The sequence below is a fragment of the Salvelinus namaycush genome, chromosome 34 (assembly GCF_016432855.1).
Source record: "Salvelinus namaycush isolate Seneca chromosome 34, SaNama_1.0, whole genome shotgun sequence".
NCBI lineage: Eukaryota > Metazoa > Chordata > Actinopteri > Salmoniformes > Salmonidae > Salvelinus > Salvelinus namaycush.
This window is the reverse complement of record NC_052340.1, coordinates 22454506-22477886: the sequence shown is the minus strand read 5'-3', so window position 1 is coordinate 22477886 and position 23381 is coordinate 22454506. Positions and strand designations below refer to the sequence as shown.

General features: G+C 43.8%; 2 protein-coding genes across 2 annotated transcripts in view; both read right to left on the bottom strand.

Moving 5' to 3' along the window:
* Positions 1–20185, bottom strand: part of LOC120028434 (phosphatidylinositol 3,4,5-trisphosphate 5-phosphatase 2A-like) — a 34058-nt gene extending 13873 nt beyond the window's left edge. Inside the window, exons 1-2 of the mRNA XM_038973653.1 lie at positions 19757–20185; positions 4543–4606 (exon numbers count right to left, since the gene is read on the bottom strand). Coding sequence (XP_038829581.1) covers positions 4543–4606; positions 19757–19926 — 234 coding nt within the window. The 5' untranslated portion in view covers positions 19927–20185. The remainder of the gene's footprint in view (positions 1–4542; positions 4607–19756) is intronic.
* Positions 20186–21371: 1186 nt separating this feature from the next.
* Positions 21372–23381, bottom strand: part of folr (folate receptor) — a 5313-nt gene continuing 3303 nt past the window's right edge. The window contains exon 5 of the mRNA XM_038974176.1: positions 21372–21667. Coding sequence (XP_038830104.1) covers positions 21396–21667 — 272 coding nt within the window. The 3' untranslated portion in view covers positions 21372–21395. The remainder of the gene's footprint in view (positions 21668–23381) is intronic.

Genomic DNA, 23381 nt, shown 5'->3' with positions numbered 1-23381 from the left:
TAGTAGATTGATAGGTAGGTAGTAGATTGATAGGTAGGTAGTAGATTGATAGGTAGGTAGTAGATTGATAGGTAGGTAGTAGATTGATAGGTAGGTAGTAGATTGATAGGTAGGTAGTAGATTGATAGGTAGGTAGTAGATTGATAGGTAGGTAGTAGATTGATAGGTAGGTAGTAGATTGATAGGTAGGTAGTAGATTGATAGGTAGGTAGTAGATTGATAGGTAGGTAGTAGATTGATAGGTAGGTAGTAGATTGATAGGTAGGTAGTAGATTGATAGGTAGGTAGTAGATTGATAGGTAGGTAGTAGATTGATAGGTAGGTAGTAGATTGATAGGTAGGTAGTAGATTGATAGGTAGGTAGTAGATTGATAGGTAGGTAGTAGATTGATAGGTAGGTAGTAGATTGATAGGTAGGTAGTAGATTGGTTGGTAGGTAGGTAGGTAGTAGATTGCACAGGAGGTTTGTGTCACCTTCATTGGGGAGAACAGGCTTGTGGTAATGGCTGGAGCGGAATGATATCAAATACATTTAAACTCCGTTTTTCACAATTCCTGACATTTAATCCTAGTAAAAAAATCCCTGTTTTAGGTCAGTTAGGATCACCACTATATTTTAAGAATGTGAAATGTCAGAATAATAGTGGAGAGAATTACTTATTTCAGCTTTAATTCTTTCATCACATTCCTAGTGGGTCAGAAGTTTACATACACTCAATTAGTATTTGGTAGCATTGCCTTTAAATTGTTTAACTTGGGTCAAAGTTATGGGTAGCCTTCCACAAGCTTCCCACAATAAGTTGGGTGAATTTTGGCCCATTCTTCCTGATAGAGCTAGTGTAACTAACCTGTAACGAGTCAGGTTTGTAGTGCTCCTTGCTCGCACACGCTTTTTCAGTTCTGCCCACAAATTTTCTATATGGTTGAGGTCAGGGCTTTGTGATGGACACTCCAATACCTTGACTTTGTTGTCCTTAAGCCATTTTGCCACAACTTTGGAAGTATGCTCAGGGTCATTGTCCATTTGGAAGACCCATTTACGACCAAGCTTCAACTTCCTGACTGATGTCTTGAGATGTTGCTTCAATATATCCACATAATTTTCCTCCTCATGATGCCATCTATTTTGTGAAGTGCACCAGTCCCTCCTGCAGCAAAGCGCCCCCACAACATGATGCTGCCATCCCCTGTGCTTCATGGTTGGGATGGTGTTCTTCGGCTTGCAAGCCTTCCCCTTTTTCCTCTTAACATAACGATGGTCATTATGGCCAAACAGGTCTATTTTTGTTTCATCAGACCAGAGGATATTTCTCCAAAAAGTACGATCTTTGTCCCCATGTGCAGTTGCAAACCATAGTCTGGCTTTTTTTAATGGAGGTTTTGGAGCAGTGGCTTCTTCCTTGCTGAGCGGCCTTTCAGGTTAAATCAATATGGGACTCGTTTAAACTGTGGATACTTTTGTACCTGTTCCCTGCAGCATCTTCACAAGGTCCTTTGCTGTTGTTCTGGGATTGATTTGCACTTTTCGCACCAAAGTACATTCATCTCTAGGAGACAGAACACGTCTCCTTCCTGAGCGGTATGGTGGCTGTGTGGTCCCATGGTGTTTATATTTGCGTACTATTGTTTGTACAGATGAACGTGGTACCTTCAGGCGTTTGGAAATTGCTCCCAAGGACGAACCAGACTTGTGGAGGTCCACAATTTTTTTCTGAGGTCCTGGTTGATTTCTTTTGATTTTCCCATGATGTCAAGCAAAGAGGCACTGAGTTAGAAGGTAGGCCTTGAAATACATCCACAGGACATCATTTTATGGAATTTTCCAAGCTGTTTAAAGGCACAGTCAACTTAGTGTATGTAAACTTTTGACCCACTGGAATTGTGATAGTGAATTATAAGTGAAATAATCTGTCTGTAAACAATTGTTGGAAAAATTACTTATGTACATGCACAAAGTAGATGTCCTAACCGACTTGCCAAAACTATGGTTTGTTAACAAGACATTTGTGGAGTGGTTGAAAACGAATTTTAATTATTCCAACCTAAGTATGTAAACTTCTGACTTCAACTGTACATCAAACACATGGTTTCCATGGTTTCCAGGTGTTTGATGCCATTCCATTTGCTCTGTTCCGGCCACTATTATGACCCGTCCTCTCCTCCACTGGTAGTTTGGTAGGTAGGTGGGTAGGTAGTAGATTGATAGGTAGGAATGCAGAAGAGTAGGTAGTAGATTGGTAGGTAGGTAGGTAGGCAGTAGATTGGTGGGTAGTTAGTAGAAAGAAGAGTAGGTAGTAGATTGGTAGGAAGGTAGGTAGGCAGTAGGTAGGTAGGTAGGTAGGTAGGTAGGTAGGTAGGTAGGTAGGTAGGTAGTAGATTGGTAGGTAGGTAGGTAGTAGATTGGTAGGTAGGTAGGCAGTAGATTGGTAGGTAGGTAGGCAGTAGATTGGTAGGTAGGTAGGTAGGCAGTAGATTGGTAGGTAGGTAGGCAGTAGATTGGTAGGTAGGTAGGTAGGTAGGCAGTAGATTGGTAGGTAGGTAGGTAGGCAGTAGATTGGTAGGTAGGTAGGCAGTAGATTGGTAGGTAGGTAGGTAGGCAGTAGATTGGTAGGTAGGTAGGCAGTAGATTGGTAGGTAGGTAGGTAGGTAGGCAGTAGATTGGTAGGTAGGTAGGTAGGCAGTAGATTGGTAGGTAGGTAGGCAGTAGATTGGTAGGTAGGTAGGTAGGTAGGCAGTAGATTGGTAGGTAGGTAGGCAGTAGATTGGTAGGTAGGTAGGTAGGTAGTAGATTGGTAGGTAGGTAGGTAGGTAGTAGATTGGTAGGTAGGTAGGTAGGTAGGTAGGTAGTAGATTGGTAGGTAGGTAGGAGATTGGTAGGTAGGTAGGTAGGTAGGTAGGAGATTGGTAGGTAGGTAGGTAGGTAGGTAGGAGATTGGTAGGTAGTAGATTGGTAGGTAGTAGATTGGTAGGTAGGTAGGTAGGTAGGTAGTAGATTGGTAGGTAGGTAGTAGATTGGTAGGTAGGTAGGTAGGTAGTAGATTGGTAGGTAGGTAGGTAGGTAGGTAGTAGATTGGTAGGTAGGTAGTAGATTGGTAGGTAGGTAGGTAGGTAGTAGATTGGTAGGTAGGTAGGTAGGTAGGTAGGTAGGTAGGTAGGTAGGTAGGTAGGTAGGTAGGTAGGTAGGTAGGCAGTAGATTGGTAGGTAGGTAGGTAGGTAGTAGATTGGTAGGTAGGTAGGTAGGTAGTAGATTGGTAGGTAGGTAGTAGATTGGTAGGTAGGTAGGTAGTAGATTGGTAGGTAGGTAGGTAGTAGATTGGTAGGTAGGTAGGTAGGTAGGTAGGTAGGTAGGTAGGTAGGTAGGTAGGTAGGTAGTAGATTGGTAGGTAGGTAGGAGATTGGTAGGTAGGTAGGAGATTGGTAGGTAGGTAGGTAGGTAGGTAGGTAGGTAGGAGATTGGTAGGTAGTAGATTGGTAGGTAGTAGATTGGTAGGTAGGTAGGTAGGTAGGTAGTAGATTGGTAGGTAGGTAGTAGATTGGTAGGTAGGTAGGTAGGTAGTAGATTGGTAGGTAGGTAGGTAGGTAGTAGATTGGTAGGTAGGTAGGTAGGTAGGTAGGTAGGTAGGTAGGTAGGTAGGCAGTAGATTGGTAGGTAGGTAGGTAGGTAGTAGATTGGTAGGTAGGTAGGTAGTAGATTGGTAGGTAGGTAGGTAGGTAGTAGATTGGTAGGTAGGTAGGTAGGTAGTAGATTGGTAGGTAGGTAGGTAGTAGATTGGTAGGTAGGTAGGTAGGTAGGTAGGTAGGTAGGTAGGTAGGTAGGTAGGTAGGTAGGTAGGTAGGTAGGTAGGTAGGTAGGTAGGTAGGTAGGTAGGTAGGTAGGTAGGTAGGTAGGTAGGCAGTAGATTGGTGGGTAGGTAGTAGATTGGTGGGTAGGTAGTAGATAGAAGAGTAGGTAGTAGATAGAAGAGTAGGTAGTAGATTGGTAGGAAGGTAGGTAGGTAGTAGTTTGGTGGGTAGGTAGTAGATTGGTCTTGGTAGCTCAGTGTCTGAGAGTGTGCTGAATCACTTCCTGTTCATGTGGGTGGAGGGTTTACAGTGGTGTAAGGGAAGCTGTAATACCATCAGGCCCTCAACTGCCAACGGGTGGGGAGCCCGGCAGCCACTCTGTTTCAGTGACGTTTCATTGAACTGAAGCCTTGGTACACCAAATGATTTGGTGAAGCGAAACAAAAGTGAAACAGAGAAATCAGTGTGGATTCCAGGCAAGGGACCAGGAGTGTGGGGGGTGGGTATTATGATATGTGAGTGTGTGTTGCGGGGGGATTGGTGACTCTCCCAGCTGCTAGACGCGGAGCACAAAGAGCCTGCTGTGTGTTTGTGTGCATGTGTGTGTGTGTCAGCTCAGAGCCAACACGAGCACCAGAGCCTGCCAGTTTCTACTGATCCAGTACCGTACACACAGCATATACACGCTAGATATGCATAGAACAAATACCAACTCACACCCATTGGTGTGTGTGTATGGAGGTGGTGTATAGTGGTACCTGGACTGCCAAGAATCCCTCTTCATCTGGGAGAACCCTATAGGTGTGGACATGCTTCTGAAACCTAGAGAGAGACAGAGAGACAGAGATAGAGAGACAGAGAGAGATAGAGAGAGAGTGACAGAGAGAGAGAGAGCGACAGAGAGAGAGAGAGCGACAGAGAGAGAGAGAGAGAGCAACAGAGAGACAGAGAGACAGAGAGACAGAGAGACAGAGAGACAGAGAGACAGAGAGACAGAGAGACAGAGAGACAGAGACAGAGAGATAGAGACAGAGAGAGAGAGAGATAGAGAGAGACAGAGAGAGAAAAAACAAAAACAGCCCAATAAATTCTACAACATAAAACAATCGTACAGATGGGCTCCAAACAGCGCAGAGAGATTCATTGAAACATTGAACTCAAATGAAATGATGAACTCTATACAGTTTTTCAATAACTCACCATACCAAAACAATAAAGATGGTGTCAATTCGGCTACTCTAAACATCAACTGCATATTCCAAAAAGCAGCATCGAAAGCAAATTTGAGAAAACCAAAGAAATGCAACATCAGAAACAAAAAACAAAATGTTTCCGAAAAATGGTTTGATAATGAATGTAAAACAATTAGAATGTCAAATGAAAAACATAAGCAGCAAAACAACCCAGAGCTACGATATGAAAACTTTGAAACTCTGAAACAGTATAAACAAACACTGAAACGCAAGAAACTGAATTATACCAACAAGACACTTGATGAAATTGAAAACGCAATTGACCAAAATCAGTTCTGGGACATGTGGAACAATTTAAGCACGACAAAGCCACAATAATTAGCCATACAAGATGTAGGAATTTGTAAAACTTGTTTTGGTCATCTATACAAAAACATCCCACAAAAAGACTTGCAACAGAACCAATTAGAAATTAAAGAAAAATTGAACATCCTTGAATCAGTCACTAAAAACAACCAACATCCATTAGATTACCCAATAACCCAACAGGAACTAAATGAAAAGCTCAAATCTATTAAATCAAAGAAGGCTTGTGGTCTAGACAACATCAGAAATGAAATGCTAGGGGCCTCCCGGGTGGCGCAGTGGTCTAGGGCACTGCATCGCAGTGCTAGCTGCGCCACCAGAGTCTCTAGGTTCGCGCCCAGGCTCTGTCGCAGCTGGCCGCGACCGGGAGGTCCGTGCGGCGACGCACAATTGGCATAGCGTCGTCCGGGTTAGGGAGGGTTTGGCCGGTAGGGATATCCTTGTCTCATCGCGCTCCAGCGACTCCTGTGGCGGGCCGGGCACAGTGCGCGCTAACCAAGGGGGCCAGGTACACGGTGTTTCCTCCGACACATTGGTGCGGCTGGCTTCCGGGTTGGAGGTGCGCTGTGTTAAGAAGCAGTGCGGCTTGGTTGGGTTGTGCTTCGGAGGACGCATGGCTTTCGACCTTCGTCTCTCCCGAGCCCGTACGGGAGTTGTAGCGATGAGACAAGATAGTAATTACTAGCGATTGGATACCACGAAAATTGGGGAGAAAATGGGATAAAATTTAAATTAAAAATAATAATAAATAAATAAATAAATAAAATGAAATGCTGAAAAACAGGACACCTGAGTTGCAAAATGCTGTGCTTAAATTGTTCAACATGGTTTTAACTTCTGGCTGCTTCACTGATGTCTGGAACCAGGGGCTCATCTCCCCTATCCACAAAAGTGGAGACAAATCAGACCCCAATAATTACAGGGGAATTTGCGTAAACAGTAACTTGGGAAAGGTTTTCTGTAGCATTTTGAATTCAAGAATTCAAACCTTTCTTCAAGAATTATTTTTAAATAAGTAAATGTTAAATTGGCTTTCTCCCTAACCATCGCACTACTGACCATATATACACCCTACACACACAAATTAATAAACACGTCCACCAAAAAAAAGGAGGGCAAAATCTTTGCTTGCATTATTGACTTTAAAAAAGCATTTGATTCTATTTGGCACAAAGGGCTATTCTGCAAAACTCTCCAAAGTGGGCTTGGTGGTAAGGTGTATGACTTAATAAAATGTAAGTACACAGAAAACAAGTGTGCAATAAAAATCAAAAACCAAAGAACAGAATTATTTTCACAACGTCGAGGTGTGAGACAAGGCTGCAGTTTGAGTCCAAATCTTTTCAACATTTATATCAATGAATTAGCAGACATGTTGGACCATTCTCCAGGCCCAGGACTCACACTATTCGACACAGAGGTGAAATACCTGCTATATGCTGATGATTTGGTACTTCTATCACCAACCAAAGAAGGTCTTCAACAGAACATTAATATTCTAGAGCAATATTGCCATAATTGGGCCCTGGCAGTAAATTTCCAATAAACGAAAATCATGATTTCCCCCCCCCCCAAAAAAACAGATGTCAGAAACACAAATATAAATTCACCCTGAACAACACCATAATTGAACACACTAAAAATTACACCTACCTTGGTCTGACCATATCGGCATTGGGAAACTTTAATATGTCAGTGAATGCACTCAAAGAAAAAGCCCGCAGAGCATTGTATGCAATAAAAATGAAATTATTCAAAATCAACATCCCAATTAGAATTTGGACCAAAATATTTGACAGTGTAATCCTACCAATAGCTCTTTACGGAAGTGAGGTTTGGGGGCCACTCAAACTGGACTTTAAAATGTGGAACAAACATCCAATTGAAGCACTACATGCATTGTTATTATTTTTGTATTTAATTTTGTATTATTATTTACTACCATTTGATATTATTATTTGTTATCGTTTATATTGTATACATTGTTGCTTTGGCAATATTGACACAATGTTTTTCATGCCAATAAAGCAGCTTGAATTTGGAGAAAAAAAAATTGAGAGAGAGAGAGAGAGAGAGCGAGAAAGAGCGAGGGGAAGGAGAGAAAGAGAGCGAGAGGAAGGAGAGAAAGAGAGCGAGAGGAAGGAGAGAAAGAAAGAGAGCGAGAAAGAGAGAGCGAGAGAGGAAGGAGAGAGCGAGAAAGAGAGAGCGAGAGAGGAAGGAGAGAGCGAGAGGAAGGAGAGAAAGAAAGAGAGAGCGAGAAAGAGAGAGCGAGAGAGGAAGGAGAGAGCGAGAGGTGAAGGAGAGAGCGAGAGATGAAGGAGAGAGCAAGGAGAGAGCAAGGAGAGAGCGAGAGAGAGAGAGCGAGAGAGAGAGAGCGAGAGAGAGAGAGCGAGAAAGAGAGAGCGAGAAAGAGAGAGCGAGAAAGAGAGAGCGAGAGAGAGAGCGAGAGAGAGAGAGAGCGAGAGAGAGAGAGCGAGAGAGAGAGAGCGAGAGAGCGAGAGAGCGAGAGAGCGAGAGAGCGAGAGAGCGAGAGAGCGAGAGAGCGAGAGCGAGAGAGAGAGAGCGAGAGAGAGAGAGCGAGAGAGAGAGCGAGAGAGAGAGCGAGAGAGAGAGCGAGAGAGAGAGCGAGAGAGAGAGCGAGAGAGAGCGCGAGAAAGAGAGCGAGGAAGGAGAGAGCGAGCGAGCAAGGAGAGAGCGAGCGAGCAAGGAGAGAGCGAGCGAGCAAGGAGAGAGCGAGCGAGCAAGGAGAGAGCGAGCGAGCAAGGAGAGAGCGAGCGAGCAAGGAGAGAGCGAGCGAGCAAGGAGAGAGCGAGCGAGCAAGGAGAGAGCGAGCGAGCAAGGAGAGAGCGAGCGAGCAAGGAGAGAGCGAGCGAGCAAGGAGAGAGCGAGCGAGCAAGGAGAGAGCGAGCGAGCAAGGAGAGAGCGAGCGAGGATGGAGAGAGCGAGCGAGGAAGGAGAGAGAGAGCGAGGAAGGAGAGAGAGAGCGAGGAAGGAGAGAGAGAGCGAGGAAGGAGAGAGAGAGAGCGAGGAAGGAGAGAGAGAGCGAGGAAGGAGAGAGAGAGCGAGGAAGGAGAGAGAGAGCGAGAGAAGGAGAGAGAGAGCGAGAGAAGGAGGTAAAGAAGGATGGAGAGAAGAGAGAGAAGGGGGGAGGAGTTGGAGAGGGAAGGGAGAGGAGGAGGGAGTGTGTGTGCGCGCCTGTGTGTCTCTGTGTGTGTCTCTCTCTCGGTGTGTGTGTGCGCGCGTCTGTGTCTCTCTCTCCGTGTGTGCGTGTCTGTGTCTGTCTCTCTCTCGGTGTGTGTGCGCGTCTGTGTCTCTCTCTCGGTGTGATGAAGGTGAGGAGACAAGTTAAAGAAGTTTTTTAAGCCTTGAGACAATTGAGACATGGATTGTGTATGTGTGCCATTCAGAGGGTGAATGGGCAAGACAAAAGACTTAAGTTCCTTTGAACATGGTATGGTAGTAGGTTCCAGGCACACCGGTTTGTGTCAACTACAACGCTGCCATTTTATTCACACTCAACAGTTGAATAAAGAATGTTCCACCACCCAAAGGACATCCAGCCAACTTGACACAACTGTGGGAAGCATTGGAGTCAATATGGGCCAGCATCCCCGTGGAACGCTCTTGACACCTTGTAGAGTCCATGCCCTGACGAATTGAAACTGTTCCGAGGTCAAAAAGGGGAGGGGGTGCAACTCAATATTAGAAAGGTGTTCTTATTGTTCGGGAAATAATTCAGACCTGGGGTTGCAAAGGGTCGGAAATTATCCATGGGAAGTTAAGCCCGGGAATTTTGCTTAAATTCATCAAAAAAGTTAGCTTATACAAGTGAACCTTTGTGGGACACACAAGGCAGTTCTAGGTCTGGTGGCATATCTTGGATAGGGGGCAGCATTTTCACGTTTGGATGAAAAGCGTGCCCAGAGAAAACTGCCTCCTACTCATTCCCAGATACTAATATATGCATATTATTATTAGTATTGGATAGAAAACCCTCTGAAGTTTCTAAAACTGTTTGAATCATGTCTGTGACTATAACAGAACTTATTTGGCAGACAAAACCCCGAGGACAAACCAGATTTATTTTTATTTTTAGGTCACTCTTTTCAATGGGTTTTCATTGGGAATCCAGATTTCTAAAGGGACCTTCTTGCAGTTCCTATCGCTTCCACTGGATGTCAACAGTCTTTAGAAATTGGTTGAGGTTTTTCCTTTGAGAAATGAAGAAGTAGCCATGTTCAGAATGAGGCTCCAGTGAAGTGTACTGTTTGTTAGAGGCGCGTAACCAGAAAACATGCTACACATTGTTTTCCTCCGGTATTGAACACAGATCATCCCGTCTTCAATTTTATCGATTATTTACGTTAAAAAATACCTAAAGTTGTATTACAAAAGTAGTTTGAAATGTTTGGACATAGCTTACAGGTAACTTTTGAGATATTTTGTAGTCACGTTGTGCAAGTTGGAACCGGTGTTTTTCTGGATCAAACGTGCCAAATAAATTGACATTTTAGATATATAATCAACGGAATTAATCGAACAAAAGGACCATTTGTGATGTTTATGGGACATATTGGAGTGCCAACAGATGAAGCTCGTCAAAGGTAAGGCATGAATTACATCTTTATTTCTGCGTTTTGTGTCGCGCCGGGAGGGTTGAAATATGATGGTCTGTGATTGTTTGCTTGTGTGCTATCCTCAGATAATAGCATTGTTTGCTTTCGCCGTAAAGCATTTTTGAAATCTGACATGTTGGCTGGCTTCACAACAAGTGTAGCTTTAATTTGGTATATTGAATGTGTGATTTCATGAAAGTTAAATTTTTATAGTAATTTATTTGAATTTGGCGCTCTGAATTGTCACTGGATGTTGGCCAGGTGGGACGCTAGCGTCCCACATATATCCCAGAGAGGTTAAACTATCCCCAATTCAATGGAGTTGCAACCCTCTGCATGCACAGTGCATTCTACCATCAAATGTGCAGCTGATTCTCAAGATCTTGCACACTAATGAGATGCTATTGAGCCCACACTACTACACTGTCTGAGCCAAGGACTACATGCTTTCTGGTAAGTTTTGATTACAATACTGGGTCGGATTAATGTATTTTATATGACATACATGATTTTTTGTTAACTAGTAAAGTGTAGCCTACAGCAAAGTGTGTTTAAATCATCTCTAACTTGTTAACAATTTCTGATTGTTAGTTTTTGCTACCATGTGGGTTTTAGCTTGCTTGAGCCTGCTAACTAAGGAGTGTTAATACACCTGTTTCCATACATGTTTAATTTTAAAACATTTATCTTACAAAGGAGTTGTTTAATCTAACTGCGTAACTATTTATCTGTACATGGAACTGTATATTTTTTTTTTTACTCATTTAAAAAAAAATCGTTACAGGAAAATGCCACGGGAACTATCTGCAGACATTTCACTGCAGCTAATGTAGAAGGAAAAGCTGTGTCATACTGTGCCAAATCACATGTGAAGAATGCAACACAGATGCAGAATCATCTGGCCAAGTGCATAAAGTTCCCTCAGCGCTCACAACAAGCAACCTCTGTCAATAGTCCCTTTACTTCTATTTGAGGTGAAAATTATGAATCAGACACCTTATCGATAGCAATAACTCATGGTCCTCCTGGAACCATTAGTTTTTTTGACTCAATGGAGGAATGTAGTCAGAGATATTCTGATGAATGTCTTGCTCGAGCTGTGTATGCAACTGGTTCACCTCTGATGCTCACAGGCAATGTGTATTGGAAGAGATTTCTGAATGTTCTTCACCCAGAATACACCCCTCCAATCAGACATGCTTTATCTACTCATTTGCTGGATGCAGAGTTCAACAGAGTTCAAGTGAAGGTCAAGCAAATCATAGAGAAAGCAGACTTATTGCAATCATCTCTGATGGATGGTCGAATGTTCGTGGGCAAGGAATAATTAACTACATCTCAAACAGTATTCTACCAGAGCACAGACACAAGGGACAACAGACACACTGGTCTCTACATTGCAGATGAGCTGAAGGCAGTCATCAATGACCTTGGACCACAGAAGGTATTTGCACTGATGACAGACAATGCTGCGAACATGAAGGCTGCTTGGTCTAAAGTGGAGGAGACCTACCCTCACATCACACCCATTGGCTGTGCTGCTCATGCATTTAATCTGCTCCTCAAGGACATTGTGGCACTGAAAACTATGGATACACTCTACAAGAGAGCCAAGGAAATGGTTAGGTATGTGAAGGGTCATCAAGTTATAGCAGCAATCTACCTCACCAAGCAAAGTGAGAAGAATAAGAGCACCACGTTGAAGCTGCCCAGTAACACCCGTTGGGGTGGTGTTATCATCATGTTTGACAGTCTCCTGGAGGGGAAGGAGTCTCTCCAAGAAATGGCCATATCACAGTCTGCCGATATGGACAGCCCCATCAAGAGGATCCTCCTGGATGAAGTATTTTGTGAGAGAGTGGTAAGCAGCCTGAAACTTACAACGCAAGCAACAGGCTGACCAATACAAGGGTTAAAAAATTGGTGGCCATCCGGGCAAATTTGAGGCTTTTTGAGCCTGACAACGAGCCATCCTCAACAAGGTTGGAAAGTGACAGTGAAGATGAGGCCTCAGAGTCTGATGTTCAAGATGTGGACATTTAAATGGTATTAATATTACATTTGCATATATTTCTATGGAAAGTTTCCACCTCTGAATATTCCCCAAAATGTACAACCCTATTCAGACCACTCAACTTTTCAAAATTTTGTTTTACATTACAGCCTAATTCTAAAATAGATTAAATCACCCCCCCCTCCCAACCTATACACAATACCCCATAATGACAAAGCAAAACCAGGTTTAGAAATGTTTGCAAATTCATAAAAACAAAAAAAACTGAAATATTACATTTACATAAGTACTCAGTACTTTGTCGAAGATTCTTTGGCAGCGATTACAGCCTCAAGTCTTCTTGGGTATGACGCTACAAATGAATCCAGGCTGTAACGTAACATTTTGAAACAGTCAAGGGATCGGAATAGTTTCTAAATGCAATTTTCATGTTTGTTGAATTGAGTCTGAACTAGAGGTCGACCGATTAATCGGAATGGCCGATTAATTAGGGCCGATTTCAAGTTTTCATAACAATCGGAAATCGGTATTTTTGGGCGCCGATTTTTTTTATTTTTTTTATACCTTTATTTAACTAGGCAAGTCAGTTAAGAACAGATTCTAATTTTCAATGACGGCCTAGGAACGTTGGGTTAACTGCCTTGTTCAGTGGCAGAACGACAGATTTTCACATTGTCAGCTCGGGGGATCCAATCTTGCAAGCTTACAGTTAACTACTCCAAAGCAATAACGACCTGCCTCTCTCTCGTTGCACTCCACAAGGAGACTGCCTGTTACGCAAATGCAGTAAGCCAAGGTAAGTTGCTAGCTAGCATTAAACTTAACTTATAAAAAACAATCAATCATAACCACTAGTTAACTATACATGGTTGATGATATTACCTAGCGTGTCCTGCGTTGCATATAATCTGACTGAGCATACAAGTATCTAAGTATCTGACTGAGTGGTGGTAGGCAGCAGCAGGCGCGTAAACATTCATTCAAACAGCACTTTCGTGCGTTTTGCCAGCAACTCTTCATTGTGCGTCAAACATTGCGCTGTTTATGACTTCAAGCCTATTCACTCCCGAGATGATGCTGGTGTAACCGAAGTGAAATGGCTAGCTAGTTAGCGCGCGCTAATAGCGTTTCAAACGTCACTCGCTCTGAGCCTTCTAGTAGTTGTTCCCCTTGCTCTGCATGGGTAACGCTGCTTCGATGGTGGCTGTTGTCGTTGTGTTGATGGTTCGAGCCCAGGGAGGAGCGAGGAGAGGGACGGAAGCTATACTGTTACACTTGCAATACTAAAGTGCCTATAAGAACATCCAATAGTCAAAGGTTAATGAAATACAAATGGTATAGAGGGAAATAGTCCTATAATTCCTATAATAACTACAACCTAAAACTTCTTACCTGGGAATATTGAAGACTCGTGTTAAAAGGAACCACCAGCTTTCATATGTTCTCATGTTCTGAGCAAGGAACTTAAACGTTAGCTTTTTTACATGGCACATATTGCACTTTTACTTTCTTCTCCAAAACTTTGTTTTTGCATTATTTAAACCAAATTGAACATGTTTCATTATTTATTTGAGGCTAAATAGATTTTATTGATGTATTATATTAAGTTAAAATAAGTGTTCATTCAGTATTGTTGTAATTGTCATTATTACAAATACATTTATTTAAAAAAAAGTTTTTTTATTTTTTATTTATTTTAAATCGGCCGATTAAATCGGTATCGGCTTTTTTAGTCCTCCAATAATCGGTATCGGCGTTGAAAATTCATAATCGGTCGACCTCTAGCCTGAACGTTCACTATATTTCTTTGTTGTCTGTATTGATTTGATTTGATTGTTATATCTACAGAACCAGTCAAAAGTTTAGACACCTACTCATTCCACGGTTTTTCTTTGTGTGCCAAGCTGTCATCAAGGCAAAGGGTGGCTAATTTGTTTCACACTTTTTTAGTTACTACATGATTCCATGTGTGTTATTTCATAGATTTGATGTCTTCACTATTATTATACAATGTAGAAAATAGTAAAAATAAAGAAACCTGGAATGAGTAGGTGTGTCCACACTTTAGACTGGTACTGTATGTATATATTTTTGTTCCTTTATTAGTAGGAAATCTACTAATCTTATTGTTGCCACTGTTTTCCCCCATATTTGGGGGTTTGTATCACTTCGGCAACACTGACCTTGTCCATAATGCCAATAAAGCTAAACATATATATATATATAAAGAGAGAGAGACAGAGAGAGTAATGTATGACCATATTAGAGACACATATTTCCCCCAGATTACACAGATCCACAAAGAATTCGAAAACAAATCCAATTTTGATAAACTATCTACTGGGTGAAATTCCACAGTGTGCCATCACAGCAGCAAGATTTGTGACCTGTTGTCACAAGAAAAGGGCAACCAGTGAAGAACAAACACCATTGTAAATACAACCCATATTTATGCTTATTTATTTTAACTTGTGTGCTTTAACCATTTGTACATTGTTACAACACTGTATATATATAATATGACATTTGTAATGTCTTTATTGTTTTGAAACTTCTGTATGTGTAATGTTTACTGTTAATTTGTATTGTTTGTTTCACTTTTGTGTATTGTCTACCTCACTTGCTTTGGCAATGTTAACACATGTTTCCCATGCCAATAAAGCCCCTTGAATTGAATTGAATTGAATTGAGAGAGAGAGAGAGAGAGAAAGAGAGACAGAGACAGAGAGAGAGACCTCTCTGCCCACATGTCAGTACTTCCTTCTCTCCCCGAGCGTAAAGCAGTAGGTATCAATAGCTAGATGTCTACAGGAAACTTTGGCTGCTACCACCTCATCAGTTTTTTTTTACATCAGAACACATCTGTCGACCATGTTGCTAAAACATAACACTCAGAGAGGAAACACAAATACTTCCATCTGATTCAGACTATTCCACCCACCTACCTACCAGTGCACACACACACACGTAAGGGTGAGCCACAAGGCTGGGTCAACTGTTCTATTTTTAGCATTTTCATGAAGATTTTTCCCCCAGGCTACGTCTGGCGATCACACAAGTATGAGGAAGAGGAAATCACACTCCAAAACAAGCTGAGATGTTTGAAAACACACCCCGTCCTTCATGGTGTGTGTGAGTGGTGGAGAGGAGTTGGACATCTCTTCCTGCTCGGATCTCATAGGGTAGAACACTGCTATTGTTCCTGTTGCAACACTCAACTATCCCAGGAATACAACTTGAGACTTTGCATGCAGAATTCTGCAAAAACATCCTCAGTGTACAATGTAAAACACCAAATAATGCACGCAGAGCAGAATTAGGCCGATACCCGCTAATTATCAAAATCCAGAAAAAAGCCGTTAAATTCTACAACCACCTAAAAGGAAGCGATTCCCAAACCTTCCATAACAAAGCCATCACCTACAGAGAGATGAACCTGGAGAAGAGTCCCCTAAGCAAGTTGGTCCTGGGGCTCTGTTCACAAACACTAACAGACCCCCAGGACAGCAACACAATTAGACCCAACCAAATCATGAGAAAACAAAAAGATCATTATTTCCAATATGTCATGTAATTAACAAAAACAATAGAGAGAGGCTGCCATAGCCTTGCTATTGAGAGAGGCTGCCATAGCCTTGCTATTGAGAGAGGCTGCCATAGCCTTGCTATTGAGAGAGGCTGCCATAGCCGGTCTTCTCTTGAGAGCCAAAGTGCCCACACAATGAGGTGGAAACTGAGCTGCACTTCCTAACCTCCTGCCAAATGTATTACCATTTTAGAGACACATATTTCCCTCAGATTACACAGATGCAAAAATATAAATTCCATTTTTGATCAACTCCCATATCTATTGGGTAAAATACCACAGTGTCCAATCACAGCAGCAAGATTTGTGACCTGTTGCCACAAGAGAGCAACCAGTGAAGAACAAACATAGTAAAAATAAACTATATTTACTGCCTATTTATTTCCCCTTTCATACTTCAACTATTTGCACCTTCCCCTTAACATTTGAAATGTCTATATCATTTAAAAACATTTGTGAGTGCAATGTTTACTGTTAATTTATGATTGTTTACTGAACTTTCATTTATGATCTACTTCACTTGCTTTGGCAATGTAAACATATGTTTCCCAAGCCAATTAAGACCTTTGAATTGAATTGAGAGAGGAGAGAGGAGAGATGGAGAGAAAGAGAGAGATATGGTAGAGTGGGAGTTAGTGGGCTGAGAGCTAAGATGTCAACAGTAAGCTTCACCCCCTATGTGTGAGTTTATGATAAACCCAGTGCTGTGTTTAGTGCACTCTGCCTCCATCCCTCTGTTTCCCTCCGGTCCTCTCTGGGTTTCCCTCCGGTCCTCTCTGGGTTTCCCTCCGGTCCTCTCTGGGTTTCCCTCCGGTCCTCTCTGGGTTTCCCTCCGGTCCTCTCTGGGTTTCCCTCCGGTCCTCTCACGGCTTCCAGTCCTCTCACGGCTTCCAGTCCTCTCACGGCTTCCAGTCCTCTCACGGCTTCCAGTCCTCTCACGGCTTCCAGTCCTCTCAAATATCCTCTCACGGTATTTTTCTTGTCTATATTGAATACATCATTTAAACATTCACAGTGTAGGTTGGTAAAACTGTGAACCCCTAGGCTAATGACTTCTCCAAAAGCTAATTGGAGTCAGGAGTCAGCTAACCTGGAGTCCAATCAATGAGTCGAGATTGGAGATGTTGGTTAGAGCGGCCTTGCCCCACAAAAAACACTCACAAAATTTGAGTTTGCTATTCACAAGAAGCATTGCCTGGTGTGAACCATGCCTCGAACAAAAGAGATCTCGGAAGACCTAGGATTAAGAATTGTTGCCTTGCATAAAGCTGGAAAGTGTTCCAAAAGTATCTCTAAAAGCCTTGATGTGCATCAGTCCACGGTAAGATAAATTGTTTATAAATGGAGAAATTTCAGCACTGTTGCTACTCTCCCTAGGACTGGCCATCCTGCAAAGATGACTGCAAGAGCACAGCACAGAATGCTCAATGAGGTTAAGAAGAATCCCAGAGTGTCAGCTAAAGACTTACAGAAATCTCTGGAACATGCTAACATCTCTGTTGACGAGTCTACGATACGTAAAACACTAAACAAGAATGGTGTTCATGGGAGGACACCACGGAAGAAGCCACTGCTGTCCAAAGAAAACATTGCTGCACGTCTGAAGTTTGCAAAAGAGCACCTGGATGTTCCACAGCGCTACTGGCAAAATATTCTGTTGACAGATGAAACCAAAGTTGTGTTGTTTGGAAGGAACACACAACACTATGTGTGGGAAAGACAGGCACAGCACACCAACATCAAAACCTCATCCCCACTGTAAAGTATGGTGGAGGGAGCATCATGGTTTGGGGCTGCTTTGCTGCCTCAGGGCCTGGACAGCTTGCTATCATCGACGGACACATGAATTCCCAAGTTTATCAAGACATTTTGCAGGAGAATGTAAGGCTATCTGTCTGCCAATTGAAGCTCAACAGAAGTTAGGTGATGCAACAGGACAGCAACCCAAAATAAAGAAGTAAATCAACAACAGAATGGCTTGAACAGAAGAAAATACACCTTCTGGACTGGAGAGTCCTGACCTCAACCCGATTGAGATGCTGTGGCATGACCTCAAGAGAGCGGTTCACACCAGACATCCCAACAATATTGTGGAACTGAAACAGTTTTGTAAAGAGGAATGGTCCAAAATTCCTCCTGACCGTTGTGCAGGTCAGATCCGCAACTACAGAAAACGTTTGGTAGAGGTTATTGCTGCCAAAGGAGGGTCAACCTGTTATTAAATCCAAGGGATCACATGTTTACACAGTGTGTTCAATAATGACATGAACAATTATAATTGTTTGTGTGTTATTAGTTTAAGCAGACTGTGTTTGTCTATTGTTGTGACTTAGATGAAGATCAGATAAAATTATGACCAATTTATGCAAAAATCCAGGTAATTCTAAAGGGTTCACATACTTTTTTGTCCCACTGTATCTGTAAACCACCACTTTGTTTCTGCGCTCTCATCCACCACAGCCATTCCTACTTCAACAACACACAGTTCCCCACCTTCATCTGTGACAGTAGGTTCCACAGCCATTCCTACTTCAACAACACACAGTTCCCCACCTTCATCTGTGACAGTAGGTTCCACAGCCATTCCTACTTCAACAACACACAGTTCCCCACCTTCATCTGTGACAGTAGGTTCCACAGCCATTCCTACTTCAACACACAGTTCCCCACCATCTGTGACAGTAGGTTCCACAGCCATTCCTACTTCAACAACACGTAGTTCCCCACCTTCATCTGTGACAGTAGGTTCCACAGCCATTCCTACTTCAACAACACGTAGTTCCCCACCTTCATCTGTGACAGTAGGTTCCACAGCCATTCCTACTTCAACAACACACAGTTCCCCACCTTCATCTGTGACAGTAGGTTCCACAGCCATTCCTACTTCAACAACACGTAGTTCCCCACCTTCATCTGTGACAGTAGGTTCCACAGCCATTCCTACTTCAACAACACACAGTTCCCCACCTTCATCTGTGACAGTAGGTTCCACAGCCATTCCTACTTCAACACACAGTTCCCCACCTTCATCTGTGACAGTAGGTTCCACAGCCATTCCTACTTCAACACACAGTTCCCCACCTTCATCTGTGACAGTAGGTTCCACAGCCATTCCTACTTCAACAACACACAGTTCCCCACCTTCATCTGTGACAGTAGGTTCCACAGCCATTCCTACTTCAACAACACACAGTTCCCCACCTGCATCTGTGACAGTAGGTTCCACAGACAGATGACACGGCTGTTCCTCTCTCGCTGTAATATCTGCCAACCACCACTACTTATCAGTACTCTGAATAACAGCTAGCCCTATTTTCAGAAAATGCTCCTGAAACATACTGATGTCTGTCTGATACCCTTGATAGGAAAGGGAAGTATGTGTGTGTGTGTGTGTGTGTGTGTGTGTGTGTGTGTGTGTGTGTGTGTGTGTGTGAGACGCTAGGGAGAGGCCTGGGAGAGCTGTAAATCTGTGTGAGATGATGCCATGACAGCCACCAGGGAGAACTCATGTCTCCTGTGTGTGTGACATGACATGTGATTAAAGCCTGTACTGTCTGGACCAGAAGAACTGTGTTTGTATGTGTATTGTGCCTAAATCATGTCTGTGTTGTTTTACATGACTACGTGACCTGACCAGGTAAAACGTCTCTCTAAGTACCACGGAGTAGATTGTAAATACTCATTTTATTACACAGAAGTAGCGACAATGGCTGCCCATGCAACCCACTCGCATAGCGGACAGGACAAAGGCCCGGGTTCAATGATATGCAGTCAACCCTTTTCCTCCCTTCCCTGAACACTGTTTACAACTTATTACCTCCACAATGATTATATAAGGCTACATTGTAGTGATTGCGGTTGAAATAGGGCTACTGTTGGCTGTAGAAAAACAAGACAACAAACCTAAATTGAGTTGTTGTGATGAGTTGACAGGCGCTGTTTTAAGAAACTCACTTTTCCAGATAGTCTTAGTTATCACTTTTCCAGATAGTCTTAGTTAGTGAAATAACTAGTTAGTAGCCACCGTCGGATATAATTTTTGCTGTAGCTTACTGACTGCCGACTAGCAAGGTGATTAGTTGCCACGACGTGTGTCCCTCCCAACCATGGGACAAATGAAAGAAGTTTAGAACCCAGCTAGTCTATCCTGAGTAAAGCCACACTTTCCCAATGATAACATTAAATCCGGCTACTCACAGCACACACAAGGCGTACGCCCCGTTAACACTTTCGCTGTCCCGAACCAGGAAACTCCCGTCTCGTCCCGCTCGGGCCAGTAGTTCCTCGGCAGCAGCTCGACTCAGGTCCCGGTGATACCACAACGGAGGCGCTAGCCCCAGCGGCGACACCCCGCCGCCACCGGCCATCGCAACAGCCCCAGAAAACACACGGTTTCCTGAGTTAAACAAGCTGAACGAGGCGATAAATCGACAAATTCGAGTGCGAGTAGTGTGAATCAGAGTTGGGAAACGCGAGAAAACTGAGAAGTTAATACTTCTCGGTGGGTCGTTTCTGACGCTTCCTCAGTTCCTGAAAGTCTGCCATAGAGGCTCCGCGGCGCTTCCCACGGAAATCATGGAGATGGAGTGAACCGGAGAGTGGGAGGCATTGCAGCTACTGCGAGCTAAACTCTGTCCCTTTCGCTGTTAATTTCAACCAAGACACAAGACTAGGCCTCACAAAAAAAGAAACGTCATTTTGGGTTGTGCATGTTTATGCAGCTGAATGTTTATTAATATAGTACTAATTAATACAAATTCACTTCATGTTTTTAGTGTTGCATTTTCTATGCGAAGTGTGAGTCCACCTAGTGGTCATAAAATAGCAGTGCTCCAACAAGACTGTTACTTAACACTTTTGTTTTGTTGTAAATTATTTTGTATACCAAGCCTGATCCTTCAACCTATTCCTAAAGCTCAATTTAAATATGAATACGGGTATGCTGTTTTACACCATTTCACTCACTCCACACACACACACACACACACACACACACACACACACACACACACACACACACACACACACACACACACACACACACACACACACACACACACACACACACACACACACACAGTGAGTGAGGTGAGTGTGTGTGACCTCAGAAAGAGGCTGTGTATTAATAGCCATATTGACCATGTCCATCTTTCTGCTATTTCTGGCTATGTCATCAGACAGAGTGTGGTGTGTATGTGTGTGTTCTGTAAGTGTGTGTATGTGCGCATGTGAGAGAGTGTGTCCTGCATCCTAGGCAGCAGGGGCAGGGGCTATGGCCTGGTAACCACAGGTAACGGGAGGCTAGCCACACCCTTAAGACATTCTGTGACAAACAGAAAAATAAAAGACGAGAACAGACTGTACGCACACACACACACACACACACACACACACACACACACACACACACACACACACACACACACACACACACACACACACACACACACACACACACACACACTGGGGAATGGAACCCCCTAATTACTGAGAACTGAAGCCGATTGGCCTCCCTCTCAGACTGGTCATGTGATTTTGGTTCCCTGAAATATCCTAACGTCCTAGACAGAGAGTACGGTTCTGTTGGCAGCCTGAGTGCCAAGGAGGGACTCAGGCTAAACGCTAAACCCTTCTCCGGTAGAGGAAAGAGAGGACAGAATGAAGAGGGGGTGACGGTGAGAAGTACTTATTTCCCTGTGTCTCTGGTCAGAAGTAGTGCACATGTGGAATAGGATATCATTTGATTTGAGACATATAGTCACACAGAGACAGTTAACGTGTGTAGGGAGACAAGGACACATAAAGCCATCCATGACATGAACATCTGTGGTTTTATTCAGAGCAGGACAATGCTTAATGACATTGTTGCCAGGAGGAGGAGTGAGGTGGGGGTAACACGTTGCCAGGGGGCGTGGTTCAGGTAGTATTCCGCCACCTTCTCGTTGGGGTTCTTCCCGGTGAACCACAGCTGCATGCAGCGGCCAGAAGACTTGGGCAGGTTGGTGTAGCTGTAGGAGTCAGACCAGATCTTCTCACACATTATCTGGGCTGTAGGGAAGATATCTGTCCACTTACGACAACTAGCCTCAGCAGGACAACGGTTACGGCCTGAGAGAGAGGGAGGAGAGGATGGAAAAGGGATAGAGGAGAGAAGAGAGGAGAAAGGGAGGACAGACAGGGGAGGAGAGGATGGAAGAGGGGAGAGAAGAGAGGAGAAAGGGAGGACAGACAGGGGTGGAGAGGATGGAAGAGGGATAGAGGGGAGAGAAGGGAGGAGAGACAGGGGAGGAGAGGATGGAAGAGGGATAGAGGAGAGAAGAGAGGAGAAAGGGAGGACAGACAGGGGAGGAGAGGATGGAAGAGGGGAGAGAAGAGAAGAGAAAGGGAGGACAGACAGGGGTGGAGAGGATGGAAGAGGGATAGAGGGGAGAGAAGAGAGGAGAAAGGGAGGAGAGACAGGGGAGGAGAGGATGGAAGAGGGATAGTGGAGAGAAGAGAGGAGAAAGAGAGGACAGACAGGGGAGGAGAGGGTGGAAGAGGGATAGTGGAGAGAAGAGAGGAGAAAGGGAGGACAGACAGGGGAGGAGAGGATGGAAGAGGGATAGTGGAGAGAAGAGAGGAGAAAGGGAGGAGAGACAGGGGTGGAGAGGATGGAAGAGGGATAGTGGAGAGAAGAGAGGAGAAAGGGAGGACAGACAGGGGAGGAGAGGATGGAAGAGGGATAGTGGAGAGAAGAGAGGAGAAAGGGAGGAGAGACAGGGGTGGAGAGGATGGAAGAGGGATAGTGGAGAGAAGAGAGGAGAGACAGGGGAGGAGAGGATGGAAGAGGGATAGTGGAGAGAAGAGAGGAGAAAGGGAGGACAGACAGGATGAAGAAACAATGTTTCATCACAATGTTTTATTTTGCATTTAAAGAAAACAATGTATGTTAGTGTGTGTGTGTGTGTGTGTGTGTGTGTGTGTGTGTGTGTGAGAGAGAGAGCGTATCCATTTTAGAATAAAGCTGTAATGTAACAAAATGTGGAAAAAGTGAAGGGGTCTGAATACTTTCCGAATGCACTGTATATACATTTTAACGATGAATAAAGTGACTAGGCTACAAGATAGATAATAAACAGTAGCAGCATATGTGATGAGTCAAAAGGAGGTTGTGCAAAAAGGGTCAATGCAGATAGCTACCTGAACTATTTGATTAACTATTTAATTAACTATTTAACAGTCGCATGCATTAGGGATAGAAGCTGTTCAGGGTCCTGTTGGTTCCAGACTTGGTGCATCGGTACAGCTTTCCGAGCGGTATCAGAGTGAACAGTCTATGACTTAGGTGACTGGAGTCTTTGACAATTTTTAGGGCCTCCCTCTGAACCCGCCTGATATAGAACCGTTGATACAGCCAGTCAAGATGCTCTCGATGGTGCAGCTGTAGGACTTTTTGAGGACCCAGGCCAAATCTTTTCAGCCTCCTGAGGGGGATGAGGCGTTGTCGTGCCCTCTTCACAACTGTGTTGGCGTGTGTGGACCATGTTAATTCCTCAGTGATGTGGACACTGAGGAACTTGTAGTTCTTAACCCGCTCTACTACAGCCCCGTCGATGTGAATGGGGGTGTGCTCGGCCCTCCGTTTCCTGTAGTCCACGATCAGCTCCTTTGTCTTGCTGACGTTGAGAGAGAGGTTGTTGTCCTGGCACCACACTGCCAGGTCTCATTGTCGTCGTGGATGAACAAGGAGTACAGGAAGAGACTATGCACGCACCCCTGAGGGGCCCCCCGTGTTGAGGGTCAGCATGGCGGATGTGTTGCTGCCTGGTTTTGTGTGTGTGTG